The sequence below is a fragment of the Euprymna scolopes genome, chromosome 21, assembly GCF_053919585.1.
Source record: "Euprymna scolopes isolate OS-2025 chromosome 21, ASM5391958v1, whole genome shotgun sequence".
In the NCBI taxonomy this organism is placed as follows: Eukaryota; Metazoa; Mollusca; class Cephalopoda; order Sepiida; family Sepiolidae; genus Euprymna; species Euprymna scolopes.
Window position 1 is genome coordinate 123,219,144 of NC_136502.1, and position 19,001 is coordinate 123,238,144.

Sequence of the window (19,001 nt, forward strand, 5' to 3'; positions counted from 1 at the left end):
TAATCTCCTCCGGCCGCAACACACTAGTTATACAGTTCCAGCAACTTCCGGAAGGCTCCATGAAAGTCATCTTGTGTGAGCCTGCCAGTGGCCCTCGTTCCAGGCTCTTTAATCTTCTCAATTGTCTCATAGCAGTAGATCCACTAGAACCGCGGGATCTGAATTGATCAGCGTGACTGTCTCCATGCTGACATGACAACGTCTTACTTTCTGATATGCTCAACACCCTTGGGAAGAACTTCGTGCAAATCTTCTACACTTTCAATTTCTCGCAGAAATATAATGTATATAGTTCCCACACTGACATCAAACTGTGCACTTATTGTCTCTATAGACACGCGTCGATCCTCATCCATAAAATTCTTTATTTGGCCAATCAATTCTAGTATTCTGACTTCCTTACTCCTCCCACACCTCTCATCATCCCCCACAGACTCGTTTCCTTCCTTGAATCTCTTATGCCACTCAAAAGCTGATGCTCAATTCATGCACGATAGTCCAAAAGCAGTCTGAAGCATTCCATACGTTTCTGTTGCATTTTTCTAAAGTTTAAAATATAATTCTATTGAATACCTATTTTTTAAGTATTTTCTCCTATAGATTGCATTTTTGAAATTCACCAGCTGTGACAATCAGGCTTTAGTAGGGTGTATTCCAAATCTTTCTGTAGCTCTTTATTTGAACCTGGAATCATAAAAATTAGTCAGTCGTCTCATAAGGTGTATAGCAACAACGTGCTGAATTTTCAAGAGTCTATGACAATTTTGAATGCCTAAACAAAAAGGTCTGGGAACTTATTTAAAGCACGTCGTATCTCTAGTTGTTTTATTTAACCTTTGTGGCAAACTGGGCAATATAACATGAGGGGTAGTAAGTCGTGTGTGGATATATTTTTACATGTATGCATAACCGCTCCAAAAGATATCTCACTACTGATGCAATTCTCTATCTATATAAAAGCCAAGTACGTCCAAGGATGGAATACTGCTGCCATATCTGGGCAGGAGCTGCTAAAAACAGCCTATCCTGCCTTGACAGAGTACAAAATAGATTTCGTGGCTTAGTGGTGGATGCCCTTTTCTTTTCCCTGCAACCTCTCTCCCACAGAAGAGACGTTGCGAGCCTATCCTTGTTTTATCGTTATTCCCATGGCAGGTGCTCGTCTGAACTCCAATCTCTGGTCCCCCCTCGCCAATCTTTCACGAAAAACACCCGTCTAGCTGAATCCACTGTGAAAAATTTCCCCCACTCTTTATCTGTGCCTAAATCAAAACGTGGATTCCATGAACAAAGCTTCTTTCTTAGAACTGCACGCCTGTGGAACTCTGTTCCGTCTGCCTGCTTCCCACCTGACTACAACTTGGATGTCTTCAAGTCTAACGTTAACAAATTCCTAATGAACCGCCCCCTTAAGTAAACACTTCATCAAATCTCCACACTAATGTACTGTACTTTCAATAACCCTTATCCCTGAGTTGCTTCCGGGCTTTGATAAGTGGTGACCACCTTGTTAAAAAAACGTTCGGGTGTATATAACGTATCATTTGTGTCCCTGTGTGTGTGAGTGTTTTACATATACACAACAGCATACGATTTGAGATTGTCTCATCTCTAATTTGTAACAATGCCGGACAAAAATGGTTATTTCATAATCTTTTATTTTTCAATTAGTTTGTCGAGGTTGCAAGTTCAACAGTGTTTAACTCGTATCGAGTGAATTATCTTATTCCATGTACGGCTCGGCTAAAAGCCAACACTCAACTTCTTCCTAACTAAATTCAACGTCTAAAACTATATTTCTAATTTCTTACGCGATGACATAATCCATTTGCTATTATTCTCACATTTCAAACTGGCCTCTTAATTCCAAATTTCTCTACCAATTGAAAACATAATTGTCAGAATAAATTCCATTCTATCAAGTTAACGTGCCTTGGTTATTGTTTCTAAATATTTCATTCTAAGGTATCTCTTTTAGATGACATTCTATATAGACTCACGAAACGCAATCATAATAATAATCGACTAGTTTATTTTCCGGCGTTGCCCGGAACCAACAATATAACACCAATTTTTCTGTGTGTTTAATTATAGTAGTTCCCATTTGATTGTCATCTCCACGCTTCTCCATGTTTGTATTCTTTTTAGTTTCTGAATTCTCTTGTGTGATTTACCGTTGCGTTTCATTTTCTCAGGAGTCTACATTTACTGTGATGTTGAGGTTGTCATTCAGTAGCAATTCAGTTTCTCTTTTTATTGCTTACCTTGGCTTTGATATAGTTTATTCTTAACGCGTTGTTTTGTGAGGCTGTCTGTAGGGATTCCGTTTCTTTGTTCCTGTCTGTAGTCATGCCCAAATATTTTCTTTGTCGGTGCTTTCTTCCTATTTTTCTTTTCTCCTCATTTTGCTGAAATCTTCAGCCTTTCTCTATTCTTTCTTTTATCATCTACTCAATATTCTCAATATTCTCCCTTCTTTTCTGTTTACGTAAAGTTGGTCAGTAACATACTTTAAATTTAAAGCATTATTAAGCATCATTAATCTATTACTTTTCTGATTCAGGTGCAGAGATTCTTCCTTTGTCTAGCCTATGGATAGTTCAGAATATCATATATAAAATCATACCAATGCGTTTATTCTTTTATCAGATGTCTATTAAATAACTTAGTTTCTAAGAGTTTTCTTCTTTTCGTGATACATTTTTTTCATTTTTTGTTATTTAATAACGTTTGCTACGACAATTCTCATATATTAGTATTCATTGGATGATATATGTACTCGTATTTACATTATTGTTCAATATCCTCCGCTGTATCAATATTTCCTATTTTCATTTCTAGTAGTGCACACGTTCCCATTCTGAATTCCATTTGAATATCTTGACTGAATATTTTTGTTTGCTTCTATCAGTTTTACTTATCCTGTTTTTATATTTTGTTTCTATCAGTTTTGCAATCCTGTTTTGTGATTTTGTTTAAATGAGTTTCTCCAATCCTGTTTTTGTATTTTGTTTTTATCAGTTTTTCCAATCCTGTGTTTATATTTTGTTTCTATCGGTTTTTTTCTAATCCAGTTTTTATATTTTGTTTTTATCAGTTTTTCCAATCCTTTTTTTGTATTTTGTTTTTATCAGTTTTTCCAATCCTGTGTTTATATTTTGTTTCTATCGGTTTTTTTCTAATCCAGTTTTTATATTTTGTTTTTATCAGTTTTTCCAATCCTGTTTTTGTATTTTGTTTTTATCAGTTTTTCAAATCCTGTTTTGTATTTTGTTTCTATCAGTTTTTCTAATCCTGTTTTTATATTTTGTTTTTATCAGTTTTGCAATCCTGTTTTGAGATTTTGTTTCTATCAATTTTTCCAATCCTGTTTTTATATTTTGTTTCTATCAGTTTTCCTAATCCTGTTTTGTGATTTTGTTTCTATCAGTTTTGCAATCCTGTTTTGTGATTTTGTTTAAATGAGTTTCTCCAATCCTGTTTTTGTATTTTGCCTCTATCAGTTTTTCCAATCCTTTTTTTGTATTTTGTTTTTATCAGTTTTTCCAATCCTGTTTTGTGATTTTGTTTTTATTAGTTTTTCCAATCCTTTTTTGTTTCTATCTGTTTTTCCAATCCTTTTTTATATTTTGTTTTTATCAGTTTTTCCAATCCTTTTTTTGTATTTTGTTTTTATCAGTTTTTCCAATCCTTTTTTTGTATTTTGTTTTTGTCAGTTTTTCCAATCCTTTTTTTGTATTTTGTTTTTATCAGTTTTTCCAATCCTGTTTTTGTGATTTTTCCAAATAGCTACAGTCAGCTTCATTCTTTATCATCTGCGAATCACACTTTATATCAATATTAAACAGTGGTGATGATAGAGAGTTTCTATGAAAATGCCTCTACGTATTTTTATCGCAGCCAAGCGTTGTCTTCCAGCTGTCAGAATCAATCTTCATGCTTCCATTCTTTTATTTGTGGGATTAAAATATCCTGTACACCATATTTAGGTGATTCTGTCCTTCGCTTTCCTTATCAATCCATGTCATGCCTATGATTTTCCTTATCAATCCATGTCATGCCTATGATTTTTCTTTATCAATCCATGTCATGCCTATGATTTTCCTTATCAATCCATGTCATGCCTATGATTTTCCTTATCAATCCATGTCATGCCTATGATTTTCCTTATCAATCCATGTCATGCCTATGATTTTCCTTATCAATCCATGTCATGCCTATGATTTTCCTTATCAATCCATGTCATGCCTATGATTTTCCTTATCAATCCATGTCATGCCTATGATTTTCCTTATCAATCCATGTCATGCCTATGATTTTCCTTATCAATCCATGTCATGCCTATGATTTTCCTTATCAATCCATGTCATGCCTATGATTTTCCTTATCAATCCATGTCATGCCTATGATTTTCCTTATCAATCCATGTCATGTCTATGATTTTCCTTATCAATCCATGTCATGCCTATGATTTTCCTTATCAATCCATGTCATGCCTATGATTTTCCTTATCAATCCATGTCATGCCTATGATTTTCCTTATCAATCCATGTCATGCCTATGATTTTCCTTATCAATCCATGTCATGCCTATGATTTTCCTTATCAATCCATGTCATGCCTATGATTTTCCTTATCAATCCATGTCATGCCTATGATTTTCCTTATCAATCCATGTCATGCCTATGATTTTCCTTATCAATCCATGTCATGCCTATGATTTTCCTTATCAATCCATGTCATGCCTATGATTTTCCTTATCAATCCATGTCATGCCTATGATTTTCCTTATCAATCCATGTCATGCCTATGATTTTCCTTATCAATCCATGTCATGTCTATGATTTTCCTTATCAATCCATGTCATGCCTATGATTTTCCTTATCAATCCATGTCATGCCTATGATTTTCACCTGAAAATTTTTTTACCTATGTATTACGGGTTGTACTTCCATCTTTGGCTTTCAGACATCTTTTTTCATCCCGAGGGAGTATTCTGTGGAATATAAAAGGTTGCTTATATTAAATCTATTACTCTCGTCTCCGGAACTCTTCAATTTTTTTCATTAAAGAAATAGGAGGCTTTGATTTTGAAATAATCTTCGAATACTGATACGCGCTCTGAACGCACATGCACAACCATCGTTCATCGCTCATGAGTGTTGTATAGGAAAATAAATTCTTGAGCATAAAATGTCGCATTTTTTATAGTTTCATTCCTGTTTTCATAGTTCTCCGACTTTTTGAGTAATAAAAATAGGAGGCTATACTTTTGGAACGAACCCTGAATATAAGCAAAAAATAGATTCATGCGTCGTAACATAAAACAATAACGTAACCATTAATGCTTTTTTTTAATTTTTTCTGATTTTTTTTTCTTTATTCCTTTTATTTTTCTTGCCTTTTTTTTCTTGCGTTTTTTTGCGTTTGTTTATTGCTTTTTATTGCGTGTTTTTTCTTGCGTTTTTTTTCTGGCGTTTTTTTGCATTTTTTTTTCTTGCGTTTTTTTTTATTTTTCTTGCGTTTTTTTTATTTTTCTTGCGTTTTTTGCGTTTTTTTTTCTTGCTTTTTTTATTGCGTTTTTTTTTCTTGCGTTTTTTTCTTGCGTTTTTTTAATTTTTCTTGCGTTTTTTTAATTTTTCTTGCGTTTTTTTTATTTTTCTTACGTTTGTTGCGTTTTTTTTCTTGCTTTTTTTATTGCGTTTTATTTTCTTGCGTTTTTTCTTGCGTTTTTTTGTTTTTTTCTTGCGTTTTTTATTTTTCTTGCGTTTTTTTATTTTTCTTGCGTTTTTTTGTATTTTTTTTGTGTTTTTTTTTTCTTGCAATCATTAATTGTTTTAATAACTTTTACGTACGTCACATGTACGAATTTTTGGTTTTGGTTTTTCATATGGGTGCTGTACTATACAAGTACCTATTTCTTAGGTAGAATACTGTATAAGTAACTTATTTCTTATTTAAAATGAAACTACTCGTTACTTTTACGTAATTTTTTGTGCTAACTTTTCCGTACGTCACAGGTAAGAGGTTTTTTTTCCATCTGGGTGCTATAATGAAGAAGCACCTAAATTTTTATTTAAAACTCATGTTACTCAAATATGTTACATGATTTTCGGTTTTAATAACTTTTATGTATGTCACAGTTAAGATTTTCTTTGTTTTTCATATGGGCACTATACTGTAAAATGACCTTATTTCTTGTGTAGGATACTGAACAAGTACCTTATTTATAGTTTTAAAATGAAGCTGCTGTTAATTCATTCATTTTTCTTTCCTGATATTTTTCGTCATTTCGTCTTCATTTCTCTTCCCATAATACATGGTTTTCATCCTCTAATTAATTTCAGTTTAATCTAAAACTTATTTTGTGTTTATTTTATTTTATTTTCTTCTTAAAGTATTTTACTTTCTATTTCGTTCTCTCCGTGTCCTTGTTCACCGATTCCTTAATTTATTAATTAATTAGCATTATTCTTGTTGTCATTCAGCCTCATCTTCAGCCGGCGCCGATGGGGAATACGAAACTAACTCGGCCGGAAGCTAGACTGTTTTTATTTTTACGTCTTGCTTTTACTGCCCAACCTATGACTTTCTAAAGACAACAAATTCCCATCACGTTTTGTTTCCTCCCATTTATTTATTCATTGGACTGAACACCATTTCTTTACGAGTAAACCTTTTCTGTTTCTTTTTATTTCCTGTTTTTCCGTTTCTTTAATTCCTGACAAGCCGGTAATCATTTCATTATCCATGTCCGCCATTTTTCGATTTAACTACGATTTCCATATTTAAACTTTCTTGCCGGTGAGACGAGCTCATTATTTGTTTTATTTTTCTTGTTTAATTATAAGAAATTAATGTTTCAACTTCATTGAATCATTTTTTAATAATAGCTTTATTAACATTATAAATTACTAGCAGGCCGCCCGGCGTTGCCCGGTCGTAAAATACTCATAAATATTATATTTTAATTAATGGAGAATTCTTATTTATTACAAACAGAAATATCGTTGACTTCCTTTTAAAAGAAACTGAAGTAAAAAGAAAAAACGGAAAGAAGTTTTTATTGCTTGTTTTCTTTTACACTTTAATCCCAAACAAGGCACGTTGCCATTTGATGTAGGGGCTATCATTAGGGACCTCAGTTACAGAGTACTATGTAGAGAGTTTAGTAGCAAGATGTCTGTTTACATTACACTTGACTTCTGCATGTCAGTACAGTTGGGGAAGCGGGAAACCGGAAGAGATTTCCAAAGTCCTGCAGTTCTGGAAAAGAAACTATTACAGTAAAAGGCTGCCTTACATCTAGGGATCTCAACTGTGTAGGGGTGGGACTTTGCTGCTTGTCAGGTTTGTCGAGAGTATTTTTTGTTGAGGGGGTACAAGGGTATGTAGTTCGTCAGAGCATCCACCATTAAAATAATTGTAAAACAGGCAGAGGGATGCAACATTACGTCGGTGGGACAGGGGCTGAAGTTTAGATGACAGCTCGGGACCTATCAAGTTGGCTACTCTCTTTTGGGCCCTGTCCAAGAGCGAGAGCCTAATAGATAATGCACCAGCCCAAATGTGACAACAGTACTCTATACGTGGGCGAATGGTGGCTTTGTAGAGGTACAGGATACTTTCAGGCGTAAGTAACTTTCTAGCACGATAGAGAGAGCCGACCTTCTTTGCAGCAGCCTTAGCAATAATCTCGATATATCGATTTCAACTCATGTTTCATGAGAACATTAAGTAAAAACAAATACTCAGGCGGAGATCGAAACCAAAACCTAAAGACAGTGAATCAAATACGATAAGCATTAGACCAACGTGAGACGAAATTTAGACGATGTTTTTAAACTATTTATTCTTGACATAAGCAATTTGCAACGTGAACTGTTCACGCATGCGTCGTTGTAATCTAATAAACGTTTTAGATTACACTATGTATGCTCAAGCTGGGGGTTACATGCTGGAAATTGTATTTAAATAATTAATGCCAATCTTTCACGAAAAACACCCGTCTAGCTGAATCCACTGTGAAAAATTCCCCCCACTCTATATCTGTGCCTAAATCAAAACGCGGATTCCATAAACAAAGCTTCTTTCTTAGAAGTGCACGCCTGTGGAACTCTCTTCCGTCTGCCTGCTTCCCACCGGACTACAACTTGGATGTCTTCAAGTCCAGTGTTAACAAATTCCTAATGAACCACCCCTTAAGTAAACATTTCATCAAATCTCCACACTAACGTACTGTACTTGCAATAACCCTTATCCCTGAGTGGCTTCCGGGCCTTGATAAGTGGTGATCACTGTGTAAAAAAAAAATTAATTTTTCGAATAAAGAAATTTAGCGTACACAATTTCGAATGGAATATGTGTACGTTAAATTTCACCGCTTTTAAAAAACACCCTTTATTTATTCATCCACGAATTCTAATATAGCTTTATAGAAGCTGAACTATATATATATATACAGATCTTCCAGTGGAGATATTTACACACTCTATTCTGTCGGATCGTATAATAGCCATCTCCCAGCAGAATCTTACAGTTTGATGTCACGTGGCTCACACTCTCTACTTCCGTGTGGCAGAACCTGCACTTGCTGTTATTGCTTAGCTCATTCATTATTTTCTCTTTTTTTAATTTTCTGTATTTGAAGATTGTAACGCTGGGTATGGGGCAGTCAAACCAGCTGCCAACATTGTCCTGCTTTTTATTGAAACCAGCCGAGAGCTCTTTTCAGTATCCTCATTGTTCCCTTCAGTGCAATTGTCTGGATCTCTTTTGCACTTGGTTCACCAGGAATATTAGTTAGGTAGGACTTCAGGTTCTTCTTCATAAACCCTGTGGCACATATAATAACTGGTATGATTGATATCTCTCTAAGATTCCAGTTCATTTTCATATCATACATGAGACCTTGATATTTGGTCTGTTTCTCCCTTTCAGCTCTGTTCAGACCGCCATCATTAGGGACACTCACTTCAACCAAGGTTGCAACTCTCTCTGACTTATTCCATATAACTATGTCAGATTTCACAGCAGCATTTTCAAGGTAGGTGGCTGTAAGGATTACATGGTCGTAATGTATGGTATATAAGTCATTTCCAACTGTTCTTTCCGGTTGATGTTCCCAGGATTTGCTGCTACATTGGATATTTAATTTTTTACAGATGGTCCAGTGGATGTACTTACATACTCCATCACGTTCCGTTGTGTAGTAGCCGTCCCTCAAAAGACCCTTGCAACTTGATACTAGATGACTCACACTTTCCAATTCCGTGTGGCAGAACCTGCATTTGTTGTCATATACTAGTATACTGTTTACTATGCTTATTTATATAAATAGTCTGAATTACACAAATAAAACTACTTATCAAACCTTGTCTAAATATTATTCATATCATGTTAAATAATGTTGTCTTTTATATTTTTCAGGTTTGGTTTCCGAGAAAAGAATCTGACGTTACCGATGAAGAAACTTGTGTTGTTGAAATATATGCTATAAATTCGTGATGTTTTTGTCTGCCATCTTGCCAACGAAACGAACTCCTTATCCACAAGAGCAAAGTGGAAAACAAAACACACTTATCTAAAAATAGGAATGCCAGAAACTAACGAAACGAAACATGTTCACATAATGCAGTCGACGACGATTGGTTAAAATTTTTGGAAAAGAGCATAAAAAAAGTTATAACGACGGAAGTTGATATTAAATTTTCTAAAATGGCCTCGAAGAAAAAATAACTGAAATGACATTTAAAAAGGTCTTAGAAACACACAGAGAAATGTGCCAAAACAATTAAACGTATGAACAGAAGAATATGCTAGGAATATTTTTCTCTAATATTCTGGATGAAGAAGAGTGACAGCCAAAGTCTAGATATAATTCAATAACATGCCTTGAATATTTTTATTTAAAATTGGTTTGCCGCTTTTAAAATGGCGCCGACTTGAGACGTAACAAAAAGTACTCACCCGTACCAGACAAGAATGAATTATAACTTATACTGAAAATTATTTCTTAAATATAACAACGGAAAACTAATTATCTGTTATATATAATACAAAAAATAAATTAGCAATTAATTCATATGATGAAGAAAATACTAAATTAGTCTCTGGCATTTTGTCCTTTTTCATCTTCTCCGAGCCATACCAATTAAAATAGAATGTGAAAACGAACCAAGAATATTTTATTCGTAATGCTATTAGATATAAATCCTTGAAGAAATTGGCGATCGAAAGATCAAATTTGTTCAATATTGGAAAAGAAGAGAATATTGAGATTCGAATAGTAATAGATTTTATGCATCGCACGAATTTCAAAATGGTTGATATGGCGGGAAATGTAGCAGGCAATAAAACAAGATAAACAAGAACGTTTTTAGTTCGCTTTGAGATTCTCATATGAGCAACTCAAATAATGAAATAAAATTTCTTGCACGCAAAGGTAATTCAATAAAATTGTAATATAGAAATTGACACACTGAACATTTAAAAATTGGCGTAAAACGGAAAGAGACATTTAATATTTTCCTTAAGAAAAAATATCGTATTTATTTGTTTTGTTTTTATTCTGTTCAGCAAATAATTTATTACGAATATCTGGAATCAGTACAAAAACTATAAACTAATATCGAAAAAACTATGAACGATCTTATAAGAAAAGGTCTATCAAAAATGTAAACCAACTAATGCGAAATTTAGTATACAGTTTTTTGTTGTTGCTGTTTATAAAGACTGAAAATGATAGATATAACTAATTTGTCCAAAAAAAAAATATATATGTACGTTCGTAGATGTGTATATTAAAAAACAGTAATAGTTAAAGAAACAAAAGTAAAAACGTGATCACGGGAGAAACGGAAAACGACGAGATATAAAATTACTTTCATCGTTTAATAAAAAAAAATGGCGTTGATAATAACAGTGTTGAATTTAAAAATAGCATTTCAAGAATACGATTGAACTACTCAAGATTTTTATTCAGAAATCCTCTTTTTAAAGAATGAACATTGGAAGAAAATAAATGCATTGTCTTTGTTGTCGAGTCGCTACAGATGAGATTGCAGTGTATATTCAAAAGATTGCATCGGACCACGTGAAACCCCTTCCAATCTTTCATGATAATTAATATAGTTTAAGTTGATAAAAATAATTGTATTTATTCTCAAAAACGCTTATCGAAAATGCTGACAAAAGACTTTATATTGACTATAGAATATAAATCTATTTTAAACCATTGAAATCCACTTTTACAAAAACGAAACGGAAAATAATTTGCTATTCATGAGAACAATTATTTAATAGCGTTGCATTAGAATCATACTGTATTATATAAATAGTATATTTATAAGCACACACGTACACATACACACACACATACACACACACATATATATATACACATATGTATAACCAGCAGAGACCAGCTGCTAGCATGAAGTGGTATAAATGCCAAATCTAGGCTATATTTAGTTTAATAAAGACGTACTCTCCCATTTTAAAATTCAGATATTTCTTATTTGAATTAAATTTTACTTATAGTCGTTAGAAATCAATTAAGACAGATTCTTTGAATTTCAATTTCTTCTTAAGTACACCTAAGCTTAAGCCTTAAATTTTAGACATTCTCTAAAATCAATATCATTCTGAACAAATTATAATAAGGAGTAAATAAATTTATATATATATATATACCAGATCTGTTTAAAATTAACAAAATAAGATAAATCATAAATGATTATGTTTCAAAGAATAATGTACTCAGTCACTTGTTAGAAATACGTCGGTAGAAAGTTTATATATATATATATATATATATATATATATATATATAAACTTTTATATATATATATATAATATGCATAATTGGAGAACAGTTATATTTAGTTATAATTCAAATCAACATGGCGAACTTAAATACAAACAAATGCTGAGTTAACACAAAAACGATGACTAGATTCTCGTGCAATATTTACGTTATCGATAGGTGAATCGCGTTGTTGGTTTTTGATTCTTTCTTTCAATTCCTTTGAGCACATTAAAGATAACATTCAAGACTCGTCATCGTTGAATAGATAAGAGAAAATTTTCTGCAAAAACAAGACAAGAAGGACAGAAAATGTAAAACACAATATGTTTTGCAGTAAAAAAAATGAAATATATAATTCGTGTTTATAAAATAATAGAAGAAAACATGTCCGACGATAAAAAAAAACATGCCGTCAATCGATGCCGTCTTACTATCATCAAAGAAAAAGATAATATTTTGAACGTGTCTTTAATAAATATAAAAAACATACAGCATAAAATGTATATCCAATTTTGTATAGGCGGATGCTGAGTTTGAAGATTATAAACAAAGATCAAATAATTTATAACATCCTCGATGAAGGATAGAATCTGATCTTCAAAAAGATACGATTATTTATAATTATCCGTGAGACATATACTTTCATATATGAAGATGTAACAAACGGTGTTTGTTTACCTTTAAAGCATGAAATTAAAATTATAAACAACTGGTACGATAAGATTAACATGAGAGGCTCGTATCAACGCCATAGGAATCGTATTTTTATAAGATATTATGTGATTATACGGAAGTAGACGGTTATTTTACGACATGAACTTTGTTGTGAGCTACAGGGTAAACTAGTACGTAACTATTCGATTTTTGTCAGAAAAGAGACTGTTATCGATTATCGATTATCGATTGTAGAAAGTTATATATAAGAATAAAAGACGAGTAACAAATAAAACGGATTAAAAGAAAGCCCCTCTTCTTTAAAGGTGGGGAGTGAAAAGAGAACGTATTCTTAAAGAAACACTGAATCAAAACTACGAAGAAAGAAATGGAGGAATATAGCGTTTAGAATAATGGAACGTAGGACTATTTAAAACGGAAAAGGTTTTCCAAAAATAAAAATTATTCTTAAGCGTTAGTAATAAATTAAAATCTTTAAAACAATCTTATTAGAATTTTAATATTTCGGTTTAAACGAGTGAATCTTTTTGTTATTTCAGTTTAACGTCATAGAAATTTAAAAAAAAAAAAAGGGCAACGAATATCGGAAAAGAAAAGACGAAACGAAGAATGAAAACGAGGCTAAACGATATGGTTAAAAAAGGAAAAGGAAAAATCGAGGAATAGAAAAACGAAAGAGAAAATCAAGTGGTTTAAATTAATGAAGAAAATGGTAAAATCGAAATGAAAGAAAGAAGGAATGGGATATAAAGAAAATACGGAAATATATGATATAATAAAGAAGAAAAGAAAGGAAAAGAAACAAGAGTTAAAAAAGGGAAGATAAAAAGGCTACAAAGGAAAAAGCAAAAAACATTTAAAAAAATAAACTTATAAAATATGAAAAAAAGAAAGTGAGAATAAAAACAATTAAAAAATGGAAAAAAACGTCGATTATTGAAACGCAAGAATTCAAAAACGATAGAAAATACCGTAAAGAAAACGATGCAAAATTGTTGATGAAAAATAAATGATAAAGAAATGAAAGAAAAAAAAACAAATGAAAAATAAGGGAAACAGAAAATAATACTAATTGATATGAAAATAAAAGCTGTTGAAATTTACAGAAGGAAAATATATATGCAAAACGATGAGGAACTGATTCGAAAACTCGCGCAAAAACAATTCAAAATAAGAAATAAATTAACGAGAATGCGAAGAGAAAATCGTAAAAGATAAAAAAAAAAACAAATGCAACAAATAAACAAAGACAAAACATAAAAAAGTTTTAAAAAAAAATTAACGAATGAAATATCGAATGAAAAATATAAAAACAAATAAAATATGAAAGAAAAGAACAAAAGACAGGAATGGAAAATCGAATAAAAAATTTTAAAAAAAAAACGAATGCAACAAAAACAAACAATAAAGGAAAAAAAGACTTGTAAAAGTTAATCTTAGAAAATTTAAACAAACGAACAAAATAAACAATGAAAAACTGAATAAAAATAAAAATGATTACAAATGATTTAATAAAACTACAAAATCGTATGAAAGCAGAAATATTTGTTAAAAAGAACGAAAATGCTCAAATGATGATTAGAAAGAATTTAATGATTTCCAATTATATAAACTAATAAAAAAGATATAATACTTATTAATATTAGTTTATTATAAATTATTATTATTTATTCTTATTGTTAATATTCCTAATAAAGAAAAGCAAACCATGAACTTATTTAACAAACACTACTACTACTACTAATAATAATAATAATAATAATAATAATAATAATAATAATAATAATATCGTGACTAATCTTCTCAAAATGGCATTAACGCCTTTTGATATCAACTTTACACATTTTGCCTATGCAGACGATAATTTTACATCAGAAAACACAACTGATTATCCACTCGGCCGTGGATATACCGAGCAAGTCACGTTCGACCTATGGCATTTTATATACGAAAACGACACGTCGTTTAATGACTCTTTTGTTGAAACCGATCCGGTGTATCCGGGGGCCGGCTTCCCGAGCGGCTACACTTGGCCGACCATCATCATATCGACATGTTTCATTGTCATTCTTGTCATCCTGGTCGGCCTCGGGAATGGCCTCGTTTGCATTGCAATCTACACAGACAAGAACCTTAAAATCACGCAGAACGCGTTCATCGCCTCGTTGGCGGTGGCCGACATGCTCCTCGGCCTTGTGGTCATGCCGTTTTCATGGTGCAATGAAATGATGGGGTATTGGTTTTTCGGCAACGTGTGGTGCGACCTCTGGTTGTCAATTGATGTACTGTTGTGCACAGCGTCCATTTTGAATCTAGTACTAATTAGTCTAGACAGGTACTGGTCCATCACCCGAGCGCTTCATTATCCGCAGCAAAGAACGCCGAAACGGGCGGCGATTATGATAGCTATCGTTTGGATCCTCTCAGGAATTATCTGCCTACCGCCATTAATCGGTTGGAAACAGCCACGACCGGAAATGGTCAGCAAGTACCCGATATGTCACATCAGCGAAGACATTGGTTACGTACTCTACTCATCCTGCGGTTCTTTCTACATCCCCATGGTCATCATGGTGATCGTGTACTTTCGCATCTATCTAGCCGCCCGCAACCGGGCGCGCGGGTCGCTCACTACCAAACCGAAGGTCGTCTGCCCCGACAATACGAAGGACAAGAGTACGTCATCAACAACCACGAGTTTCACAACACCGCCAAAAAACAACAATCAAAAAAGCGTGAACGTCGCAACAGCAAATGCGACAAATGTGACGCCAAATTCAAATTCCGGAGGAGGAGGGAGAGGAGGGGGTGAGAATGGCGGGAAAAGAGGTGGAAAAGCAGCCGTAGACGATGAGAAAGAATCTTCGTTCTCTGACGAAGATTCGGTGCCGGTGACTAACTCAAATAATTTAAAAGTCCCCAGTCGGGATCGAACCCAACAGCAATTTGTGCAAACGGAAGATGAACAGCGTAGATTATTACAAACCGATTCAGATTCTGTGTCAGTAAACAACCGCCTGCGAACGGCAACTAGCGACAGTGAGGTGGGCGAAATCCGCCCGCCGAATCAACGCTTGATCCTCGTCACCGACACAGAATCGTCGATAGAGTCCCCAAAGAAACAACGACATCAAGGCGACGTTTCGACCGAATTAGAAACAGTTGAAGAAAATTTCAAGCCACTCCTGTCCGTAGACACGGACTCGACATGCTTCGACTCGCCTTACATGTCCCCTGAGACGCAGATGACAGACACGGGTACAGCGACAGAGGCGAAGACCCCGACGCCTAGCCGGAAGGCGTCGAACCATATTGACCAGCAACCCTTGCAGCAACACCAAGAGAACCAACAGCACAACCAAAACAACCAGTTCCCGCACGGTGCAGGTAATCATACTACGCAATACGCCGGCCCGACGCCGGTCATTCTCACGCCGCCATGCTCAAGGGAAAAGGAGACAAACAACAAAAAACACAAGGAAAAATCGAAAAACAAAAAGAAAAAAGAACATATACCGATGATAAACTTCAAGAGGAAAAAGAAAAAGACGGACGCTGATAAAAATCGCAAGGAACAAACGTGGAAGGCGCCGTCAGCTCGCGACACTGAGAAACACAAACGGCGAATAGCCAAAGCGCGGGAACGGCGCGCCACGATAGTTTTAGGAATAGTAATGGCCGCTTTCATTCTTTGTTGGTGCCCATTTTTCACACTTTATGTTGTGTCTGCATTCTGTGAAGACTGTATACCGGAAACTGTGTTCGATATTTTCTTCTGGATCGGCTATTGTAACTCAGCACTAAATCCAGTGATATACACAGTGTTCAACCGGGACTTTAAACATGCATTTATCAAAATCCTTTTTGGCAGTAAATACGTGCGGAGATATTAATCGGAACAAACGCATACACGTTTACACACACACATATTCAAGTCACATATAACAAACACATACACACGCGCACAGACACACATATAGACGCGCACATATATACATATATGTACACACTTTCGGGTTTTGTGTTGTACGAGGTGCTTTCAATAAGTTTACAGACATTTTGTACAGGAAATAAGAATTGTTGTAGACTTTTGAAAATTTATTATGTTATTGCTATACATCTTATGAGATGACTAGTTTTTATTATTTCAGATTCAAATGAACAGATACAGCAGGAATTGGAATACACCCTACTAAAGCCTGATTATCATAGCTTAGAATTTTCAAAAATGAAATCTGGACGTGAGGATAATTTAGAAGAATGGTATTCAATAAAATTGTGCTTTAAACTTGATAAAATGCCACAAAAAAAACTCTGAATTGCTTCAGACTGCTTTTGAATCCTCGTGCAGTAATTGAGTATTAGCTTTAAGTGGCAAAAGAGATTCAAGAAAGGCAGGGAGACTGTGAGGGATTATATGAGGTGTGAAAGAAGTAAGAAAATCAGAATACCAGAGTTGATTGGCCAAATAAAGAATTTCATGGTTAAGAACCGTCGTATGTCTATGGAGACAATAAGTGCACAGTTTGATGTCAGTGTGAGAACTGTCCACACAATCATTTGCGATGAACTGAAGATACGGAATATTTGCGGAATGCACCAGATCACTACATCCTTGTCATAGACCATTTAACAAAGATGAGCATCAAGACAGTTACTTATCCTCCATTTAGTCCAGACCTTAGTCCCTTTGGGTTATTTCTTAAGCTCAAGGAAAACTTTAGAGACTGTCGTTATAAAATAATCGAAAAGCTGAAAAAGGCTGTGACACTCACACAAGAGGATTTCCATGGGGCCTTCCAAAAATTGTGGGAACGGTACAAGTGCATTACAACCGGAGGAGATTACTTTGAAGGCGACTAGAGTTCCATGCGTGTACTATCAATAAAAGTGTTCATACGAAAAAATCTGGAAACTTATTGAAGGCCCCTCGTATATATATATATATATATATATATATATATATATATATATATATATACACATATATATATACACACATATATACACACATATATATATATACACACACACACACACACACACATATATATATATACATATAAAACGAGCACATGTATACAATTTTAGAGTTTTGTCTTATATCTGTGAGAGTTTTATATTTCCAGGTGGCTCCAGTTGTCATTGTTAAAGGTAACGTCTTACAAAAGGAAATACTCAGATAGTCAATGCGAATTCCTCTATAATTTAAAGATCCGTGTAATAGTTTTATTGTTAGAACTTTTTATCAGAAAACAAATTAATTATATATTTTAGTGCACACCTATACGTTTCTAGATCTGTTTAGTAAAGCTACAATTCGGTGAAGATAACCAGCTAACAAGATATTCTCTTAAAAAAATAAATAAATAAATATTCTGGAATCTTAAAAATGGTTTTAATGATTTATAGTTAAAAATTTTGGATCCAAAATTATTTCAAAGCTAGCATGTGAAACTTCCACGGAATGGAGAATATATTTTATGAACACATTTGTTTTGATAAAGCTGAGATTTTACTAGATAGGTCATAAAATTAGTTTTATATGCAGAAAAACCAATAATATGCAACAACAGTGAATGTATTAGTATTTCGATGAAAACTATGCCCATAATATTTTAAATACAGAATTGACCCACATGAGCTTAAATAATAAGTACGAAAAAGAATGAAATATTATATTTAATCAACAAATACGTTTGGATAACGCTGATATTTTGTGTGTATAGTGCAAAAATACAATTTAATCAAATCTTAAAAATGTTTTTAGTCCATTATAATTTAAAAATTCGGATCCCAAATTACTTCAAAACTAGCAGAACCCGTGAAAATTCTATCGAATGAAAAATTATATTTAATCAACAAATATGTTTTGATAAAACTGATATTTTTCTGGATAGTGACAAATACTTATTTATGCAGAAAAATGAATAACATGAAGCAACATTAAGTTTTTTGACAGTTCTATGAAAACTATGTCCATTATATTTGAAATATAGAAAGGATCTACGTGAGATTAAATAATAAGTACTAATGAATATTCTGAAAGTAATATTGTGCTACATAGTTCAATACAAATAAATAAATCACATTACTAGAGAGCATAATCTATGTACTATATAAGTCCAGCATCTCTTGACAAAAAATGTTATTGTTTTTGTTGCCCTGTTTATTTTGAATGGTCAATGATTTTTGCCTAACCTTATGCTGCAAACGAAATTACTACAAGTTCCTTTCTCTCCCAATTAAAAGAATGATCACATATAATTATCATAATGATATTGGAAAATGAGGATACATCAACGGGAGGTCACTCTTATCTTTTTGTTCAGAGTTGCTAGATTGGATTTTTTTTAAGGCAAATGTTTTTGGGGGCAGTTTGGGTTTTTAAAAAGTGTATTTGGCCTTTTCCAAAGCGTAATGTACAGGAATACTGTGAAAGTAACAAACAGTATATATATCACGTGTAGTTTTATCTGCTATTACGCTATGCATACCGTCATAACACACACACACAC

General features: G+C 33.5%; 1 protein-coding gene across 3 annotated transcripts in view; it reads left to right on the forward strand.

The window, feature by feature from the left end:
• The window catches only part of LOC145242693 (alpha-2C adrenergic receptor-like), a 1,432,939-nt gene extending 1,415,063 nt beyond the window's left edge, over positions 1-17,876 (forward strand). For 2 of the 3 annotated variants that reach the window (XM_080105821.1, XM_080105823.1), the window contains one exon: positions 9,429-17,876. In XM_080105821.1, the coding sequence (XP_079961947.1) occupies positions 14,292-16,376 (2,085 nt within the window). In that variant the 5' untranslated portion in view covers positions 9,429-14,291 and the 3' untranslated portion in view covers positions 16,377-17,876. Of the gene's footprint in view, positions 1-8,939; positions 9,046-9,428 lie in introns of all 3 variants that reach the window. The other variant, XM_080105822.1, reaches the window with a different exon arrangement.
• Positions 17,877-19,001: the final 1,125 nt, after the last annotated feature.